Raw genomic sequence first — 22,361 nt, forward strand, 5'->3', positions numbered from 1 at the left:
AAGGAAGGAAGGAAGGAAGGAAGGAAGGAAGGAAGGAAGGAAGGAAGAAAGAAAGAAAGAAAGAAAGAAAGAAAGAGAGAAAGAAAGAAAGAAAGAAAGAAGAAAAAAGCAATAGCAAGTGTAAACTCAAGACAGCTCTGAAGTTCCAGAGGGACTGGAGAGTTAATGACTAGGAGTACAGAGGGACCAAACTGCTCCAGAGCAGTCCTTCCTCTTCTTCCCACCAATGCATGAACAAGGTAATTTAAAAACACGTAGTTCACCTGCTGACACAGAAGTTAGGGTTAGCTTTTGCCATCTTCCCTAAGACATTACTTGACAATGTGATTGACAGCTCAATAGACAATATAGAACTGGTAGTTCAGTTCACAAAACTTAGCAGAGATCTGAGAAGTGTCATTTTAAAAATGACAACAATTATATAACCTACACAAGAGAAACCATGAGCAATAATGAAGCAGACAGAACAAAAATTTAAATAGGCAATATTTTAGACACATCACTGTGCCTTTGCTTCCTTAATTGCAAACGAGGAATAATAATAGTACTAAACTTATACACTTGTTATAAGGACTGAATGATTATATTTCAGCTGGAATACAGTACATAAATGTTAGCTATTAATATTTAGATTGTTACCAGAATCAACTTGCATTATAGGAAACAAATGACATAGTTGTTAAGAGCCCAATTGCTGGAGGCAAGATCTGGAATCGCTATAATGTACTAGTTATGTGAACCTTAGCAAAACATAAATCTCTAATATTTATTTAATATATTGGCAGTAATTCTGTTTCATAAGAAGTAAAAGCGACCTAAGGAAGAATACCTACATGGAGACATTTTATACAGAAGCTCAGGAGGATTTCCTTAACTTCCAATCTTCGATTTTTAAATGAACATCATGACAGAAACCACCTTTTGTGAGGATTAAATGAGTTAATATATGCACTTAGTCCTGTGCCAGCAAATAAACCCCCAGTAAATATTAGCTACTCTTAATTATTAGCAGTATCTTTAGAGTGTTTGCAGAATAAAATCTATTAGTTGGCATACAAAGCTCTGACAGGACTCGCTACTGCTCACATGCCCAACTTCATTTGTTATTTCTACTCCTCTACCCCCTCACTTTTTGTCCCGAGCCATATCAAACTTCTTAAAGTGTCCCAAACACACCATGTTCTCATATGTTTGTGCCTTAGTACATGCCATTTGCCCCACCTGGGATGCCCTATCCCTGCATGTCTGGCTGATGTCTAATTTTTAAGTCTCAGTTTCAATGCTATCTCCTCTGCCCTCAGGCAATCTCAGGAAACACCTTTACCTATGCACTGTGTTTTCACCATAGCAATTATAATTATTTATTTACATATTTGTCTTCCTACTGGGCTATAAGTTTCTTAAAATTGTTAAAAGGAACAAAAGTCTACTAAATAATCAGCTGTGAAAACTCTAAGAAAGCAATATCACTTTCAATTATAAGTAGAATAAGGTGAAAATAAACTTGAATATTTAAATAAAGTAAACACATGGGGCCTTTTTATTTGGCTCTTTTAAGTGTATTCTCTAAGACCTACAAATTCTCCACATAAAAATCTTCAGTCACAGATTAGTCTGCTCTGTCTCTCACCTGTTAAAGGAAAGATTAATTGTTTGTAGTCTTATCAACGATTCCATTGCTTCAGGCAAAGAATTTAAAAAATTGTTCCTAAATTGGAAAGAAAAAGATTTACAAAGTTGAAAATCTGTACAACTTTAATTTATAATTAAAGTGTTGATCAGGGTGCCTGGGTGGCTCAGTTGGTTAAACATTTGCCTCTGGCTCAGGTCATGATCCCAGGGTCCTGGGATCGAGTCCCGCATTGGGCTCCCTGCTCAGGGGGGCCTGCTTCTCCCTCTCCCTCTGCCCCTCCCCTCTGCTCATGCTCTCTCTCTCTGATGTGCATTCTCTCAAAATAAATAAATAAAATCTTAAGAAAAAATAAAGTGTTGATCAGACAAAAAATTATGTAGCTCGGTTTGTTAGTCCTTGATCTGATCTCATTAAGCCTGAGTCCTGAGAATTCTGAATCAGTCAGCTGCCTCAGGTATTTGATTAGTGTGCCAAATCCAAATAATACCAATACGCAACCAACTGATAAAGCAACCAACTCTTTAATAATACATTTAACAGGGCAAACACTGTAAACTAATCATTTATCTCCTTCAATGTGATCTCAGCAATCCTTCTCACAGATAGGGCCCTTGAGATCATGCCTGTATACATTATTTGATTCCACAAATATTTGATTGGTGTTTAATACATGTATCTTGCATACAGACATGAAATTCTACTCTAAGCAGAACTGTAAAATTTTATGAAAAAAAATGAAACAGGAAAGTGATGAGATTCTATATATTTAGAAATTTAGGGCTTTCTACTACATAGGTATTAAGCCAGTCCATTTCTACTCTAAGTTTAGAATTTCAATTTATACAATGCATATATTTTTTAAGAATCTTAGAATGAAGCATGGCAGTAAACAGAATCTCACTTATTGTTAGAAGGATCTGGAACAATGTTAAAAGAAAGGTTAACAACAAGAAGGCAGAAGGATTCTAGAGCTTATATAATTACTTACAATAGAAAATATTTGTGAGAAAATTATATTCAACTAGATGGCTACCTATTACAAATGGGTAATTTTCTCTAAATTTCTTTGTGTTCAGAAGTCAAGCCTAATAATATGTTAAGTCATACTTTCTACACCTATGTTTTCTTTTCTCTGTACTGTTCTCCAGTTATTGTCTTTATTAAGTTATACCAAATAACCTACTGCTGGTTTCTATCTTTTTCCTACTGATATCAGATATGAAAGTGTACATTAGGGGCGCCTGGGTGGCTCAGTCTGTTAAGCAACTGCCTTTGGCTCAGGTCAAGATCTTAGGGTCCTGGGATCAAGCCTCACATCGGGGTCCCTGCTCGGCGGGGAGTCTGCTTCTCCCTCTCCCTCTGCTGCTCCCCCTACTTGTGCTCTCTCGCTCTCTCTCTGTCAAATAAATAAAATAAATAAAATAAAAATAAAATAAAAAAAAATAAAAGTGTACATTAGTCACTTAATTAGAAACCTAAAGGTATAGACGGTGTCATACACACACACACACACACACACACACACACACACACACTGAAGAATGGGACAAAAATAAAGAGAGCAGTAATAAGTACATGAATTCATTCTCTCTACTCCATGAATACTGAACTACAATGTGGTTTTACACTGCTTTGCCAGTGTAATTGCCACCCCAAAACAGAAGCAAGTCTACATTTAATAGGAGCGGAGTATTAGTAGATCTGCTTTAATCCCATAAGCCAAAAAAAAAAAAAAAAAAAAAGTCTCTATAGGCAGAATAAATCCTTAAACAGATACAATTTAGCTTACTGTTATTTACCTATTGCTTGCGCAGGGCAAGAGGAGCTACAGCTTAAATAAACTAAAAGCACATCGGAAATGCAGATAATAGAGCTATAGCTTACAAATAAAGACTTAAAGCCCAAACAAATAAATACTTGACTATCTACCTCTGAGTCATTTATTATTACCCTCAAAGAACTGTGGCAATTCTGATCCTGTCACTTCAACTTAGGATTTATTTAAATTAAACTTCCTATTACCCCTGCAGAGCCTTAAACAGTTTCTTTCCTTTTGTTGCCATTCATGGTGGTCTTTTTCTTTCTTTCTGGCCTTGAATGTTGACTATAATATTTTAAAACCAAATAGGTTCTTTTTAAGAGAAGCCACGCTAGCTGCTGTGCCAGCATAGGATTTTGAGAGTTTTATGCTATTTACTTTCAGAAAAGGAAAAACGGGAAACACTTTCCATGGGTTATTTGTAGTTTTTCTTAATTAAGCATGAATTTAAAGAATGGGTTAATATTTTCTAATATTTTAAATAAACTGCTTACAAATGACAGATATTTGATTAAAGTATTTCCTAAATGCTTAATTTTAGATCTGTCCTAAAATGTAATTAATAAACTAAAGAGCAATTTCCACACTTACTTAGGAAATATGAGGGAAAGAGCAAATGTTAGGCAAAACTCAAAGACAAGTTATAATGAAAAAGTGAAGCAATAACATCAATAAATACCTGAGATCTAAAAAAGTCAATTTTTGAAGCGTACATAATTCCAAGGATATAAAGGAAAGCTTATTAAAACTGAGATTGACATCAGAAACCATTTCCTTCAGTTCCACAATCCTGAAACAAAAATAATTTAAAGATGTTAGCTCTTGAATTCACTGTCAGAACTTCAAAACTACAAGCAGACATAGAAGGAAAAATCCTATATTATTTTTGCTAATTAAGATTTTCTGTAACTTTTACTTCTCTCACAAAAATTTCAATTAGTTTGTATTCTATAATAGTAGTTTCCTTTTAGGCTGCATAATATAATATTCTCTGTATCTGAGTACTTCACAATGTTTTTTAACTATGATACGTCAACATTTTTAAAGTATAGTATTTTTTGTCCAAATTATCATTGTATTAATCATGACTGCAATAAAACATTAAGTTAATTCCTAGTTTGGTAAGTGTCACGACTAAGCAACTTAAGTCAAAGACTTAAAGAGAAAGACTTAAATACTGCTAAGTAAGCCTAATCAACCTTAGTAATTTTAAAGCACACTATTAACTATAAGAACAAAAAATGTATATATGATTTACCAAGAAATGAAACTATATGAAAGAAAGAATATCAACTGCTGTGCTAAAGAAAGATGAGTTTGGATATGTAACTGATAAAATTTCTTTGGAAAGTTTTTGGATATATGTATTGAGAGCCATACTCCTTTAGATAATTCTTCTGGAAATCCGGTCTAAAGAAACAGTATGTTTTGTTTTATTTATTGCCATAATCAACCTTATAGTATATGATAGATTTTAAAAGTATTGTTTACAACATAGGAAAACACGACAAATTAACCAGTTAAGATACAAATTGTATATGTAATTCTAAATGGGAAACAGTTTGAAATAAAACGTGCCATGAATAGAATAGTGATGGGACTACAAATGATCTGTCCCTTCCTTTTGTCTAAAATTTTATGAATAAGTATTATTTTCACAATCAGGAAATCATATAGTGAAAAGTATGACTTGTGAAATAAAAATTTAAGAAAGAGGAAAATGACTCAGAAACTCTCTAGATCAAGGTATGTCCTTGCTATCTTTCTACTTTGGCCCTCTAAATTGCCAAAAATATGATGAAATAACGGCAATAAAAGAATACCATACTGTTTTACATATGAATTACCACATTGTGAGGTAAAATGAGAAATAAGTAATAAGGTGATGTGTCCATCTTCATTCCCAGTTTTGATCCAGGATCCCCAATGCAAACTTATCCTGACAGCAAATCTAACTGCTCAGTTCTTCTGTCAAGCCCTCAGAGCCCTTTAAACAAGAGAGAAGGAGAAGAACTAGATCTCCTTTTGCTATGGAATCTCGAAGTTAATTTACTTTTATGATCTATATTCTCCAAACTATGCCCTGCAAAATAGAAAGCAAGTTAAAGTTTGTCTGACTGTTTAAAAGTTTTAAACATCTAAAAAATGTTTTTGACGGTCAGATGAAAGCCATTTTATTTTCCCAATCACTTTTTTTTTTTAAGTACTTAAGTGCTTACTAAGTGCTAGGCACTGGTTAAATGCTTTGTGTGGATTATGTCATTTAATTTAATTCTTATAAAATACATACTTTATTATCTTTACTTCATAGGTAGGGAAACTAAGAGCAGCTAGTTAGCCTGTCCAAAGCTACACAGCTCACAGATCTGGGATATAGATACATGCAACTGACTCCATTGTCCAAGTTCTTTACCATTACCCTATTCTGTCTCCCCTACTGTTGTTTTAATTGGCAAGTTTATGTGTCAACTTTCTTTGGGTATATAGTTTACTGCAAGATAACAATCATTTTAAAAAGGTCAATATTATACTAATTTTCTCTCCTAACCTAAAGATTTTGCTGTAACTAATACCAACAAAGACATACTGAACAGCACAAGTACAATGCACATGACTTCTAATATTTGATAGTAAAGAATCCTTTTCTGGGAGGAAAATATTAAGAGGATTATTTGGGGTTTTTATTGATTTCACTATCAGTGAAAAATTCAGTGGCTTGGCAATTCATTAACATAAAGCCCAAAATGAAAATTCCTATTAATCCACATGGACCTAGCTTTGGAAGGTGTCCTAAAACTTTTCCTTTAATATTTCATTACATGGAAAAAGTTAATTTATACTTTTAATAATTCTAATAATTCTAATAATTTAATAATTCTAATTTTCCATGTTTAAAATGTAAAAGAAAAAGAAATCAAATTTTTAAAAATGTATATACCTCTCAGAACTGATGTTAATATGTCTCAGAGAATACTTAGGTGAATTTTGCTAACTCCCTCAAATATCAATAATGAAAAAAATTCTACATATGCTTTCAAATTAAAAAACTATGAAAAATAATTATTCTTGTCACTGAGATGCAAACACAACTGAGAATGAGTCACAACTTAATAGAAATGACATCATGAACAATTCTCACCTTTTAGGAATTTCACATAGCTGATTCTTACTGAAGTTAACAGAAGTGATAATGTTGCTTTTTACTGCATCAAATACTTCATCAGGAATTAAAGTTGTTTGTTTATCACTAAATGAAAAATGGTTTAAAAATGCATCATCCTTAGTAGTCCAGAAAGATATGATTATTACTTTTCACTTTTAAAGGCCCTCAAGGATTTTATGAGTTTTCAAGGCAGCAAGGCAGTTGCTTATGAAGAACACTTTGAAGTTCTGTAAACAATGCCAGAAAAACCTACGAACTCACAAAATATTAACCATTAAGAATTCAGACAACATAACATATCACAATACATTGTACTATACCTTCTGAGCATTCACATACTCAGTGTGAATAAAACCAGATATATCTTCAGAGTCTAAGATGTTTAGAAATCATATTAAATGGATAATTAGTAAGTATATTCCTCTACCTCAGAATAGAACTAAATCTATAATTTTAAAACTGTTGTTATCCCATTTCTAACAGGGATTATCTGCCAACTTTATGTAGCTATATAGTTAACTACAAGGGAACAATCATTTTTAAAAGTTCAACATCGGGGCGCCTGGGTGGCTGTCGGTTAAGTGCCTGCCTTCGGCTCAGGTCACGATCTCAGGGTTCTGGGATGGAGCCTCAGGTTGGGCTCTCTGCTCAGCAGGGAACCTGCTTCTCCCTCTCCCTCTGCGCTCCCCCTGCTTGTGCTCTGTCAAATTAATTAATAAAATCTTTAAAAAAATAAAAGTTCAACATTATACTAAACTGTTTCTCATAACCTAAGCCAATTTCTCTCTCCTTTAGCATGTGACAAGGTAGACAGGGTAGTGGCCTTAGACTAAACTATTCCTGGTTTTACCATTAAGGACCTTTTTAAAATTCACTTTCTCTTAACCTCAGTTCTGTGAAATTAGAATCTGAAGAGTTATTCATTGTTATGTGGGCCAGATCTTTTGCAAATATAAATGTAAATAAATTTCCTTTTCAATAAGATTTTCAATAAAGTATACATTTAATCTTAAATGAAAGTATAGTAGTACTCTGACATTTGCAGACTGTTAAATTTGTTAATGTTATAATTAGCCATTTGTCCCCACATTCTTCTTTTACAATTTTCAATGCTTAATCCATCATCCACTTAAAAATATTGTTGATGGAATGCCAAATTTATGACTTTATAAACAAGAAAACAATTATTACATATAATGTCCAATATAGAGGAACCTGTAAGAAAGGCATTGTAATACAGATAGGTAAATAGAGCCTAAATTTAGTTTTTATGCCTTCTACCTCTGTTGTAGGGCTCTATTTTCTCTTGTGCAAATGTAGCATTTTTATCTTTTCAATGAGAAATGCTCAAATCATGGGGAACTGATTTACTGTAATCAAACATTGAAGATTCACACTCTTTAAAAAAATTTAGTTGACAGGGGCGCCTGGGTGGCTCAGTCGTTAAGCGTCTGCCTTCGGCTCAGGTCATGATCCCAGGGTCCTGGGATAGAGCCCCGCATCGGGCTCCCTGCTCTGCGGGAAGCCTGCTTCTCCCTCTCCCCTCACCCTGCTTGTGTTCCCTCTCTCACTCTGTCTCCCTCTGTCAAATAAATAAATAAAATCTTTAAAAAAAAAAAAAATTTAGTTGACAGCATTTATGCCTTGATATTGGGAATTCATTTATATTTTATTTATTTATTTTTAAAGATTTTATTTATTTATTTGACAGAGAGATAGAAAGAGAGCACAAGTAGGCAGAGAGGCAGACAGAGGGAGAGGGAGAAGTAGCCTCCCCACTGAGCAGGGAACCCGACGTGGGGCTCGATCCCAGGACCCTGGGATCATGACCTGAGCCAAAGGCAGCCTCAGCTCAACCAACTGAGCCACCCAGGCGCCCCAAGGAATTCATTTATATTTTAAATGGAATATTCCTTTTCAATTAAAATCTCCGAGGAAAATAAATTACAATAAATTTAGAATCAAAACAATCTAAGATGTATGATCTTCAGTGCTCTTTATAACACTTTTGTGATATCTGTGACTTTAAAAAGTGGGAATGGTTATCTCGAATAAAATTATAGATTATTTGGAAGATTAAAAGCAACAGCATATGTAAAATACCTAGTATAGTGCCCAGCATAGAATAGGGACTCAATAAATCGTATCCATTCAGGGTTGAGGGAATAAAGGCAGAGGAAAAAAAATTCTAAGGCAGGAATCAAGTCTGTCTCATAATCATTCAGTGTATTATGACACCTACCATAGGATTTGAAACCTCGTAGGTTCCAAAAATGTCTACTGAATAAATGGGTATATTATGTGGAAGAGAAGACATGCTAAGCTGCCATCTATTCTGAGAAAAGAGGGATACAAATATAAATATGGAAGAGTACTATCTTGTGTTACAGTGTCAAAGAAGGAAGTTGGCTTAGAGTAGGCATTTCTACGTACATCAGAGTGTCAGACTAGAGGTGGAAACAATGTGAATGAAACAACAGATCAGAAATAGAAACTGTATCCTGACCTCTGAGAAGGTGGTTCCTACTGCCACATTAAGGAAAACAGGCCAGACACTGATGCTTACTGTTAGATAACTGAATAACTCTGGTCACCTGACTTGAACTTCAGTCTGTATCCTTTTGTATTTTCATTAGATGATATCCAGACATAAGCTAATCACTGTGGGAGCCCTGACAGTATGGGTTAATTTTATCATTGTTGCCCAGATAGTACTGAAAGAATACTTAACAACCTTTGCATAGGTATCTTCTTTCCCCAATCAAATACACTCCCATAATATAAACATTTTTAGGCTTTTATCTCAATTTATATACCAATATTCCAATTGTTCCAGGTTTAATACATATGTACTAGAGCATAATACTATTATGGCATATTACTTGGCTTAGATGTATTAATGGGGTAAAATCTCTCAAGCTTTGCCTGCTTAAGGTCTTCATTAACTAAATGATACTAATTTCTTATTTACTAGTAGAGATGCTCCAATATAAAATCCTCTCTTGATGCTGGTTACTGAGTCAGAAAATTTTATTACCAAACAATACTCTCACTCTTATTTTATAATAAAATGTTATTTATTATAAAAATGTCAATATTAATAAACATCTCTCTCTTAAGCATAATGAACACAAATCACTGAAGGAAGGGTATTTTAGTTCACTATAATTTTAATATGCTTTTATCTCATCACTGTTCTTGCAATTGCTAATACTCCAAGTACTGATACACTCTGATGAATTCTTCCTCATCAACTTTCCTTTTATCTGAAGGATTATTTCTCAAAGTTTCCTATATGTTCTGCAGTGTTTAAGAAAATTACATACCAGGCGCCTGGGTGGCTCAGTCGTTAAGCGTCTGCCTTCGGCTCAGGTTTGATCCCAGGATCCTGGGATCGAGTCCCACATCGGGCTCCCTGCTCTGCGGGAAGCCTGCTTCTCCCTCCCCCACTCCCTCTGCTTATATTCCCTCTCTCGCTGTGTCTCTCTCTGTCAAATAAATAAATAAAATCTTTTAAAAAAAAAAAGAAAGAAAATTACATACCTATAGTCTAATATTTTTAATGTTACGATAGCGTGTACATTGACTCTGGATTCACTTGGTAGTGTCATGGCAGTCTCAACAGAATCACTTTGGCTAGGTCCATCATCTGGCAAGAGAAAAGTTATATGAAACCAATATATATAATATAAAGTCATTTTTAAATTCTTGAATATATATAAAAATGGTATACATGATTTCTAGATATTATTGGTAAGAATGTCTTTAGTCATATACTTTATTTCTAATAACTCAAATCTAGGTCTAGAATTTAATATTTAATTAATAGAAAATAGATAAAACTATTATAATATGGCTTTAAAATCTTTTAATAAATCCTACCAAGAAAATTTGGGAGTAGGAAAGAACCTTCAAATAACTACAATCTCTCAGAAGAAACAATAACACTAATCCTTCCTCTTAAGAAAAATAATATGGTCTATTAGAATTTGTTAACAAAGGAAAAATATTACTTCCCACAAATGTCTATCAAATAGGCACACACCTATCTTCTTCGGAGTTAGGACATATGAAAACTGATTATCCTCGATCATTTGAAACTGGGGCATTTACATAATTGAGTAAGCTTTTGGTACATTATTCATGTTAAGAGGTTTTTTTTCAGCAAATGCAAGACTTTATTTTCAATAGAAATTACTAACATACATGCATACTTACACACTCACACACAATTAACTCCCTCACTAGTTTCCAAAGACTGTTTTAACACTGTCATCATATGGTATAAAGAACAAAACAAACATAAATCATACACATCAAAAAGAAATGGCTTTGTGACTTATTGGCAAAAGAGACTTCAAGCCATCCAGACAGAAGTAAAATAAGACTATTAATTTTCAACAATGTGAAAAAAATGAAATAGTCCTAGCATTCATCATACGTTAAGAGCATAAGGCATACCAAAAGAACATAAAACAATTAGTAGTATCTCTGATCTTGCTTCAGCCCAGCAGGCATTTAATGAACATTTGTTGAATACTATGAAGTATATTTCTCTTGCATGGAGCTCATCAATTATTCACTAATCAATATCATTAAGCTAGTATTTCTTATGCAAATATCATATGGATATTTTGTTCATAGAAGAAGCACAGAATAAAAGACAGTATCAAATAGAAATAAAAGACATCAAAATATTTATTAGTATTAAGTAAATGCTTTGGTATTTAGAAGTACCCTAGCATTTTGGTTATGTCATTTTAAAGAATATGTAATATATATTGCCAAATTACATCAGCAGATAGGAAACATTAAACCAGCAACAAAACCCAGCATTATTTTTTAAATATACGTGTATACTAGCATGACAACATACTGAGATGAGTATTCTCAACACTTTCCAAAGAGCTACCTTTAATAATCATATTATATGTTAAAAAAAAAAAAAAGAAGAAGAAGAAGAAGAAGAAGAAGATAGCAGGAGGGGAAGAATGAAGGGGGGGAAATCGGAGGGGTAGACGAACCATGAGAGACGATGGACTCTGAAAAACAAACTGAGGGTTCTAGAGGGAAGGGGCGTGGGAGGATGGGTTAGCCTGGTGGTGGGTATTGAGGAGGGCACGTTCTGCATGGAGCACTGGGTGTTATATGCAAACAATGAATCATGGAACACCACATCAAAAACTAATGATGTAATGTATGGTGATTGACATAACATAATAATAATAAAAAAAATCAGCATCAAGAATGTAAAGAGGGAGCCCATTATCCCTTGGGAGGAGACTATACTAGAGATAGACTTTCTTTTCATTATATATCCTTGTATATCGGTTGAAATTTTTTTTACCATGTACATTTACTGACTTTTTAGTTAAAAAACTTAAGATGGCAATATTCCCTAAATTGATCTACAGATTCAATGTAATCCCTATCAGAATCCCAGCTGACTTCTTTGTAGAAATCAACAAACTGATTCTAAAATTCATGTGGGATTGCAAGAAACACACAATAGCTAAAACAAGACTGAGAAAAAAGAATAAAGGATTTACCCTTCCCAACTTCAAAATTTACTACAAATCAATGGTAATCAAGAGACTGTGGTACTGGCACAGGATAGACATACAGATCAATGGAATAAAATTGAGAGTTCAGAATGAACCCTGTATTTCTGGTCAAATGATTTTCAACAAAAATGACACCACCACTCAATGAGGGAAGAATAGTATTTTCAACAAATGGTACAAGGAAACTGGATAGCCACATGCAGAAGAATTAAACTGGATCCTTATCTCATACCATATATAAAAATCAACTCAAAATGGATCAAGTACTTAAATGTTAGAACAAAAGTATAAAACTCATAGAAGAAAATACAGGAAACAATTTTCATAAAACAGGTTTTTGCAAAGGATTTTTAGACATGAAACCAAAAGTGTAAGCAAAAAAGAAAAAGAAAAAATAAATTGACTTCATCAAAATTAAGATAAAAAACACCTTTTGTATTTCAAAGGACACCACCAAGAAATGAAAAAACAAACCCACAAAGGACTAGAAAATACTTGCAAATCATGTATCCAACAAGACATTTCTATCCAGAATGCATAACGAACTACTATGACTCAATAATAAAAAGATTAAAAAAATTAAAAACTGGGCAAAGGATCTCTCATGAACATACATGCAAAATTCCTCAACAAAATACTAGCAAGTTGAATATTAAAAAAGTATTTTAAAAATTATACACTGTGACTAAGTGGGATTTAACCCAGGTATTTAAGTCTAGTTCAGCATTCAAAAATCAATCAATGTAATGTTTCACATCAACAGGCTAAAAAAAGAAAAATTATATGGTCATATCAATAGATGCATAAATAAACACTAACACTCCTTTATGATAAAAACTCTCAGTTTTTTCTACAAAAAACCTAAAACTCACATCATACTTAACAGTGAGAAGCTTGAAGCTTTCCCCCTAAGGTTAGGTACAAGGTAAGGATACCCCCTCTCACCACCACTCTTTCTGAACATCATACTGAAATGTCCTTGTTAATGCCATACAGTAAGGAAATGAAATTAAAAGTATATAAATTGGGAAGGAGGACATAAAATAGTCTTTGTTCACAGATGACATGATCATAGGTAGAAAATCTAAAAGATGTGACAAGAAAAACCTGAAACTACTAAGAGATTATAGTAAGGTTGCAGGATACAAGGTTAATATATAAAATTGCTTTCCTTTATATCAATAATAAGTAGAATCTGAAATTAAAAACACAATACTAATTACATTAGCATCCCCCAAATGAAATACTTATATATAAATATGACAAAATATGTATAAGAGTCTATGAGGAAAACTATAAAACTCTGATGAATGAAATCAAATAACTAAATAAATGGAGAGACAGTCCATACTCATGGATAAAAGGTCTCAATAAAGTCAAGATGTCCCTTCTTCCCTACTTGATCTATAGATTCAATGCAATCTCAATCAAAATCCCAGCAAATTATTTTGTGGATAGTGACAAACTGATTCTAAAATTTATATAAAGCAGCAAAAGACTCAAAATGGCCAACACAATATTGATTGGAGAACAACGAAGTTGGAAGACTGGCACTATTCAACTTGAAGACTTACTATAAAGCTACTGTAACTGAGACAGTGTGAAGCTGACAAAACAACAAATAGATCAATAGAACAGAACAGAGAGCCCATAAATAGACCTCCATAAATACAGTCAACTCATCTTTGACAAAGGAACAAAGGCAATAAATATAATGGGAGTAAAGATGGTCTTTTCCACAAATGGTGCTGAAACATCAGGAAATCCACATGCAAAAAAGAATTAGATTTATTCATAACTGCCAATACTTGGAAGCAACCAACATATGCTTTAGTAGGGTAAATAAATAAACTATAGTACATCTAGACAATAGGTTATTCAGTCCTAAGAAAAATGAACTATCAGACCATGAAAAGCATGGAGGACACTTAAATGTGTACTACAAAGTGAAAGAAGTCAATCTGAAAGATTCCAATTACACGACATTCTGGAAAAGGCAAAACTATGGAAACAAGAAAAAGATTAATGGTTGCCAGATATGGAGTGATTGAGGGGGTAACAGGATAAATAGGCAGATCACAGAAGATTTTTAGGGCACTGAAAATACTTTGTATGATATTACAATGGGGAATATGTATCAGTTGTCCAAATCCATAGAATATACTACACCATTATGATGTGTCAACGCAGGCTCATCCGTGGTAAAAAAAAATGTACCATTCAGGTAAATGATTTTGATAAATGGGGGAGGCTATGCATGTGTGGGGGCAGAGGATATATGGGAAATATCTGTACCTTCCTCTCAATTTCATTGTAAACCTAAAACTACTCTAAAAAAATTAAGTCTTTAAAATTTTTTTTTATTATTCTGATATGACTTCTGACTCATATCATAATAATTAAATTTTTCTGGAAGAGAAAGCACACCTGGAAAAGAAAGGAAACTCCTTGATTGGCAGGAACTAAGAGTCTTAGAAAATTACGTTAATTTATTTGAAGGTCAAGGTGGAAAATGAAAACTGCTGAAGTATGTAATTATCTTATTCATTTAACATACACTGACTGGCAATATGGTGCTAGGTTAGGCTGTGCATAACCAACAGAGTCATGAGCTAAATTAACAGTTGCTGTATTTAGCCACTCAGTTGTAGAGTGTTTGTTGTGCAGCAATACACTAGTATAGCTGAATTTTTTTTAATACTCTAGTGTATTCTACACTGATATACATAAAATAAAAATTGGGATATAGTACACTTTAGTGAAGCATTAAAAATTAAATATATAGTATCATTTTCTCTTTTGGTACATATTCATGCTAAATTAACATATCCTGAAAAATGTGTTTTATCTTTATACTTGTCAGAACTTAGCAAAACTATGCATGAAGCAGATATTCAAATAACTATTAATATACTTCCCAGTCAATAGCATTCATATACTATATCATAAAAGTCAAGTTTTGCTCTTTTTTTTCAAAATTAAAGCACTAGGATGCTTACTGAATCTTTGTTATATTTTCCAATTGATATACTGTAACACAAATCAAAGAAATTAAGGAAAAAATATTATTATTGTGAATTTAAGGATGTTTTTATAACTTCAGCATATTTATGACCTGTATGGATTCAGAATTAGAACCACACCTGCCAGGGACCATTTCCTCTAATTATTTACACCCAAAATATATGTAAATTTATGTACTGTTAGCACTTCACCGCCTTTCATACTATCCTTCAAAATATAGGAAAAAAATAGAAAAGCACCTTTAATCTTGCTTCGCAGATATTTTAAGACTTCTTGGGTTCCTTTCTGAAAAGGTGGAGAGAAGACACATATTCACCAAGATATACCTTGCAGTTTCATAGATCAACATGCATGTTTGAATTTCAAATTTAAAAACCAGAACTGAATTCTAAATATGCTTACATTTATAATTTCTCTTCGTATAGTTCTCAAAGGATTTCCTTCTAGTGCCAGAAATTTCAAATGAAGTTTTCCCAATGAACAGGGTAGACTACAAAAAAGATTAAACTGATTTCAGGGAAAACATGAAGAGTAAGTATAATTCAACCAATAGTCGACTACAAAACCATAACAACATATGACAAACTATATATCATATGATAGTGTCAAAGAGAGCTCAGGTAACATAGGCCTAAAGTATCTCCCTCAGGTAACATAGGCCTAAAGTATCTCCCTTTGAAATGCTGAACATGTAAAAGAAAAAACAGATTTGTTTTGAAATTGTCATATTGTGACTGTTAAAAGAAAATGTGAGCTACAAAACATTTGCTAAGTAAAAATTGTAAAAAGTAAATTTGAATGAATCAATGATTCAAGATAGCCATACTCAAGGATACTAAATGTTTTGATTTTTTTCCTTCAAGTAAGCAAATGAAATTCTTCCCTAATAACCTAATATTATTTAGGTTATTTATTAGTACAAAAACACTCCTATCCCAAAATTACTGTGATCAACCTACAATACCAATTTATTTAATGAGATTATAATCAAACTGCTTCTGTTCTTAATCTTTCAGTAGTTCCCCATCTCTTAACGAATTAAACTTACTCTTCACAGGCATTTTAAGGACCTATTCTATATGGCCTCAATTTATCTTCAAGCCCTAAATTCTTACAATCTCTCTAATTGTACCCTATTTACTAGGTCAACTTGATTCCTTGTTGTTCTCTCAATATACCTCTACAATTTCCTGAACTTTCAAGGTTTTCTTTGTGCAGTTTTGTCCCACCAAGTGAATCATTCTGACCACCGTACATGTGCACTTGAAACTCAAGGTCATCCTTTAAAGATCATATGGTGGGACTAGAGTGAGGCATGACCCTGAAGGTGAGTGTGCTCTTAAATTCTGTGCTCTAGGCACTTAACTTGCCTCACCCTAGTCCCAGTCCTAATGATCATCTAAAAACGTTTTTTCTGGGGTGCTGGGTGGCTCAGTCAGTTGGGCATCTGCCTTCGGCTCAGGTCATGATCCCAGGGTCCTGGGATCGAGCCCCATATCAGGTTCTGTTGTCAGCGAGGAGCCTGCTTCTCCCTCTCCCTCTCCTTCTGCCTGCCACTCTGCCTACTTGTGATCTCTCTCTCTGTGTCAAAAAAAAAAAAAAAAAAAAAAAAAACCAACTTAAAAAAATAAATAAAATAAATAAAAACGTTTTTTTCTTCTACAAAATCTGCCCTGATTCCTCTCAATAAATTGCTGATACCTCTATTTCCTTTAAGCCCTCAAAGCATTTTATATCTCTCCCATGGCTTTACATTCATTTAATAAATTCAACAAAGATTTATCGTACCTTCTAAATACCCAGACACTGATCTAGGAGTTAGAGATAGAGCAGTGAACAAAACAGATAAAAACCCTGACTTCTTAGTTTATGTTCTAAGTGGATGAGAGTAACTTATAAATATATCTGATTCTATTAGTATTTTAAGCTTGCTGCCAAGGACCAAATCTAACCATTCTTTGTAAGTCTGCATATGATACTTGTTCAATAAATGTTTAGTGAATTCAATTGAGAAAAAAGATCTCTACGTATTTTTTTACAAATCTTATTTACTTATTAACTTATGAATTATAAGCAAATGCAGGTATGATTTCTTATTCCTTTGATCTTTAAACTTACCTACTAATATCATTGTTGCTTAGGTCAAGCCTTTCCAAAGACTGTAGTAGTGTAATTTCATCTGGAACAGATTTTAACTTATTATCCCGCAGGTCTAGCACAAGGATAGAATTCAGATGCTTAAGATGTTCTGGCCCTAATATTTCAATCTGGTTTTCACCTACATGTAATTCCTACAAAACCAAAGATGAATCATATGTATTTCTGTATTCAATTTTATATTAGATAATAAAAATAAAATTGAAATCTTAATTTCAAATCACTGAAAAATACATGGAAAAAAAACACAAGTTTCCAATTACTAAGGTGCTTAAATTTTCAATTACAATTAAGCTAAAAATGATAAAAACAGAACATTTCCAAGGATTTTCTGATAATTTAAAAATAATTAAAGATATAATCTGGCAGAAAGTTCAAAGCTTACAAACCAAAGCACAGAAATGATTTAGTAGTTACATTTATAGAATTAATAAAAATACAAATCCAAGAACAATGATGATAAAAAATTTAAAGTTTAAAAATAAGTTGGAATGAGCATAAAAAGTTATAATCAGTTTGTTGTTATTTCTTTATTTATTTGAGAGAGAGAGAGCGTGCGAGTGAGCAGGTCAGAGGCAGGGGGAAAGAGAAAAAGAGACTCCATGCTCTGTGGGGAGCCCTACACAGGCTCCATCTCACAACCCTGAGATCATGACCTGAGCAGAAACCAACAGTCAGACACTTACCCAACTGAGCCACCCAAACATCCCTCATTAGTGATTATTAAATATAGTGATTTCCCATTAACAGAATCTATAATTATCAGATGTATAACTAATCTTTAAATAACTTTTTCAGTTCCTTTTATCACTGCCACCATTCTGTTTAAGAGAAGCCCTTTTAACTCTAACACATAAAAGTATACATGAAGGAAAACAAAGCACGGCAAATTTAAAAGACAATGTTAATGCTATATACTTAAAACCAAAAGAAAGTAATTAATTTTAAACAGACCCAATTATGATTAGGTAAACATGAGTGGTGGCAACTTACAGAATTAGATACATATTCCTTCCTAGTACTCCAGGTGTCCTACAGTATGACTCCACCTTACTATGTTAGCCTCATTATCTACCTCTCCAGTTATATACTACTCAGATGAAATGTACAAATTCCTATATTTAAGTTAATTATTTCTTTAAAAAAAAAAATCTACTGCTAGGCGCCTGGGTGGCTCAGTCAGTTAAGCATCTGCCTTCAATTCAGGTCATGATCCCAGGGTCCTGGGATGGAGCCCGGCATCAGGCTCCCTGCTCAGCAGGGAGTGTTTCTCTCTCTCTCTTCCTCTGCCCCTCCCCACTGTTTGTTCTCTCTCAAATAAGTAAATAAAAATCTTTTTAAAAATTTACAAGCTTCTTAAAAAAAAAAAATCTACTGCTAACAATACCATTAACATAATCAGACTAAAATTCTGAAAAATATAGGAAAAACATAGCACTTATAACTAATACATATTCCCAACGTAAAACAAGATTAAAAATTTCATTTTCATAATTAACTTTTGGAAAATATATAGTTTAATAATCATCTAAATATTACCTTTAATAATCTAGAAGAAGGAAATTCTGGTAGAAAACGTAATTTATTCCTCCGCAAATAAAGCAATTCTAGTGACTCCATGTTAGCCAATTCAGGGGGTACAGCTTCTAAGAGATTTGAATTACAATCCAAATGCTTTAATCCTATAATACATAGTAAGTGAAAAACAAAAATACTTTAATAAAGAGAAAAATATTGGTCTATAATTGTATGCACATTCAAAAAAGTGTACATCACCATGAATTACAAACCCACGCCACTGTATACTGCTATAATAATAAAGAATACTAGAATACCACTGAATGACATAAACATAAACTGAGATTGCTTTTATATTTAATTATAATTAAAGAGATATAACATTAAAAATGATGTTTAATAATGGTCCAAGTCATCTTTGTAATGATAAAAAACAAAATACTCCAATACTGTTAAGGTATTCTAAAATATACAAACTACAGACTATGAGATATTATTTCCCTCAGTAATTACACATCTTTATTTTTTTTAAGATTTTATTTATTTAGAGAGAGAGAGCAGGGGGAAGGGCAGAGAGAGAGGGAGAAAGATCTCAAGCAGATTCCGCAGTGAGCACGGAGCCTGACACAGGGCTTGATCTCACAACCCTGACATCATGACCTAAGCCAAAATCAAGAGACAGCCGCTCAACCAACTGAGCCACCCAGGTGCCCCAGTAATTATACATCTTTCAAAAGAAAAAGTTTAAGGTAGTTAAAGACATACATGCATGCACACTAACTGTATGAATGGATGTCAAATAACTGGCTAGTAGTAGCTTAGACACATGTATTTAAATTTGGCAAGTTGACTTTCTGTCAAAAAGCCTTGGATTTCTATGTTTGTCTTCCTATTCTTCCATCTATCCATACTGTCTCTTTCTCCCTCCGTCTTCTTTCTTTTCTTTTCTTATTTTTGTTTAAATTACATGCTTTCTCTAACATTTTAGCTAACACTACGGACAAGAATGCATACTATAGCTCAAGAAGGATGTTCTTATTTGCAGCATCTCTCTTACCTCCTGGATCTATCTTTCTTAAAAAGGCATATAAGAAAACAAAAATGGAAAAAAGTAAAGGTCTTCTTTCCCTTAAGAATTCAATAAGCAGCTTTCTCCCTAATACATATCACAGATTCTTCTACTTACGATGGCCACCACATATTTTCCACAATTCACTCTCAACCCTCTAGTTCGAATAGGTGATATACACTTTACAACTTTTTTGCTGTACTTTGAGCCTATCAATTTTAACATAATGCAAGACTGAGTTGATATTGCCTTAGACTGCTTCTTTTAGTATTTAAAGATGCTAACTGCTTTCAAAACAAATGTAATAGTACTACTTTCAACAAATACTATAATAATTTATGTATTATTTGACTAGAGCATTTTTAAAAATGTCACAATTGGGAGCCTGGGTGGCTCAGTCTGTTAAGTGTAGGCTTTCAGCTTGGGTTATAATCCCAGGGTCCTGGGATCGAGCCCCACATCAGGCTCCCGGATCAGCAGGGAGTCTGTTTCTCCCTCTGCCTCTGCCTTTTCCCCTGTTTGTGCTCTCTCTCAAATAAATAAATAAATAAATACAATCTTTAAAAATAATAATAATAAAATTAAAAATGTCACAAAGTGATTCACCTCAAATCCAGTAAATTCTATAAAGAAAAGTTTGTTTTAAAAGTTAGATACTATAGTTTCCACAACTATTTGCATTTAAGAGCACTGAGAATATAAGCAGTGCATAGTGGAAAGAGCAATGGGGATGGAGTAAGAGGATTCAAGCCTTATAGAACTGTTGTGATTCAAGCCTTGGCTCTACAATATATAACATAATTTCTAAGCGAGGTTTATGAATCTTTAAAATGTAAAAAATATTCATCCCCCTAACTTACATCCTCCTAACATCACAACTTTGTGATGGCAAAACAATATATGTAAAAGCATTTGAGTTATAAAGAACCATACAAATGTTAGATGTTGTTCTTGGCGTCTAGTCATTAATAGTGAAATAACAAATGTCCTACTGGTGATAGTTTAAAAGTATCACTGTCATGGCTAAAGGAAGAAAGCATCTGATCATTAATTATATAGTATATTGGAAAAACTGCTATAAATTCAAAGTATTTTTCTACTGATTTCCCTCTTTTCCCATCTCTCAAGATATGTTCACCCAACTGATGAAAAAAAATCCAAGCTTCTTATATATTAAGATAATGTATTTTATGTTTAGCTCTACTTTTTAATACCTTTATTGAAAAATGGCAAAGATAAGCAAAGTCTTAATTACCGGTGTCCCAGGTAAAGGTTCCCCTAAAATATCAACTGGATTTATGGAAGATTTAACTTATGTATCCTATTACAAATGACAAATGACTACTAATATAAGTAAAACAGCACAATTTTACAAATTTATCTCAAAATGATCTGTAATCAACTATACAAAGTCACTCCTATAACTTCCACATGATGGAGGTTTAAAAAAATGAAGAGGGCTTATATCTGATTAGCAGAAAAGACTAGATAAGGTAAATAGTGTACAGCTGACACACAGTATGTTCATCAACCAAGAAATAATAGTTTGCTTTTAAACAAAAAAATTCACTATAATGATTTTGCCCTCTGAATCAAGAATTCTAAGATAATTAAGTATAATTATTTAAAAGGTACTGAAATGTGCCTTTAATTTCTTTATCCCTTAATACTAGTTCTAGAATATGTTAAATATGATGGTGATATGGTAAACTCCAACAGAATCACTATTTTAACCTTTTTTTTTTTTTTTAAATGATTGACCATTTGGGCAAAACTAGACTATCTCCTGGCATCATTACTTACGGACCACGAGGAGGCTACAGCTGTAACATAACCACAAGTAGAATCACCTATTAAAGGGGAATAACCTCTTCGTGAATGTTGAATAAATGAAGAGATAACATAGCTCAAAACCCTAATCAATATCTCAGGTATATAATTTTACCATAACTCATAATCATATTTTATTTTCCTCTTTTTAATATACCAAAATATGCTTTTGGTGGGAACTGTTTAGGAAGTGAAGCTAGACAATAATGGTCTGGAGAAAATCTGACTACTTGCTATTATTTGCTTGACCTGCATAAAATCTATTATTTTACTTCCCTGTAACTAACAATATTAAAATTTATTTTTCTAAATATAAGTTGCACCAACTTCACATTTATGTATGTTTTAAAATAGAGAAGATTTACTTTTCATTCCACTTATTTCTGCTGGCAAACTCTTCAGCTGATTACTGGAAAGATTGAGTCGTACCAGACTGGAGAGAGAAGAAAAACTAGCAGGAACAGTTGTAAGACGATTGTTGGAAATATCCTTTAGAAAGAGAATGAATGAATCAATCAATCAATTAATCAATCGATAAATAAATAAATAAGTAATTGATCCCTCAAAGGGTTTCCAGGATTTTG

General features: G+C 33.1%; 1 protein-coding gene across 2 annotated transcripts in view; it reads right to left on the bottom strand.

Moving 5' to 3' along the window:
* LRRC40 (leucine rich repeat containing 40) overlaps positions 1-22,361 on the bottom strand; it is a 47,389-nt gene that overhangs the window by 4,675 nt on the left and 20,353 nt on the right. Inside the window, exons 5-13 of one of the 2 annotated variants that reach the window (XM_021678109.1) lie at positions 22,143-22,266; positions 18,900-19,042; positions 17,322-17,494; positions 15,606-15,693; positions 15,443-15,488; positions 10,159-10,264; positions 6,592-6,699; positions 4,132-4,242; positions 1,631-1,708 (exon numbers count right to left, since the gene is read on the bottom strand). In XM_021678109.1, coding sequence (XP_021533784.1) covers positions 1,631-1,708; positions 4,132-4,242; positions 6,592-6,699; positions 10,159-10,264; positions 15,443-15,488; positions 15,606-15,693; positions 17,322-17,494; positions 18,900-19,042; positions 22,143-22,266 — 977 coding nt within the window. The remainder of the gene's footprint in view (positions 1-1,630; positions 1,709-4,131; positions 4,243-6,591; positions 6,700-10,158; positions 10,265-15,442; positions 15,489-15,605; positions 15,694-17,321; positions 17,495-18,899; positions 19,043-22,142; positions 22,267-22,361) is intronic. The other variant, XM_021678110.1, reaches the window with a different exon arrangement.

This window comes from Neomonachus schauinslandi, chromosome 4 (assembly GCF_002201575.2).
Source record: "Neomonachus schauinslandi chromosome 4, ASM220157v2, whole genome shotgun sequence".
NCBI lineage: Eukaryota > Metazoa > Chordata > Mammalia > Carnivora > Phocidae > Neomonachus > Neomonachus schauinslandi.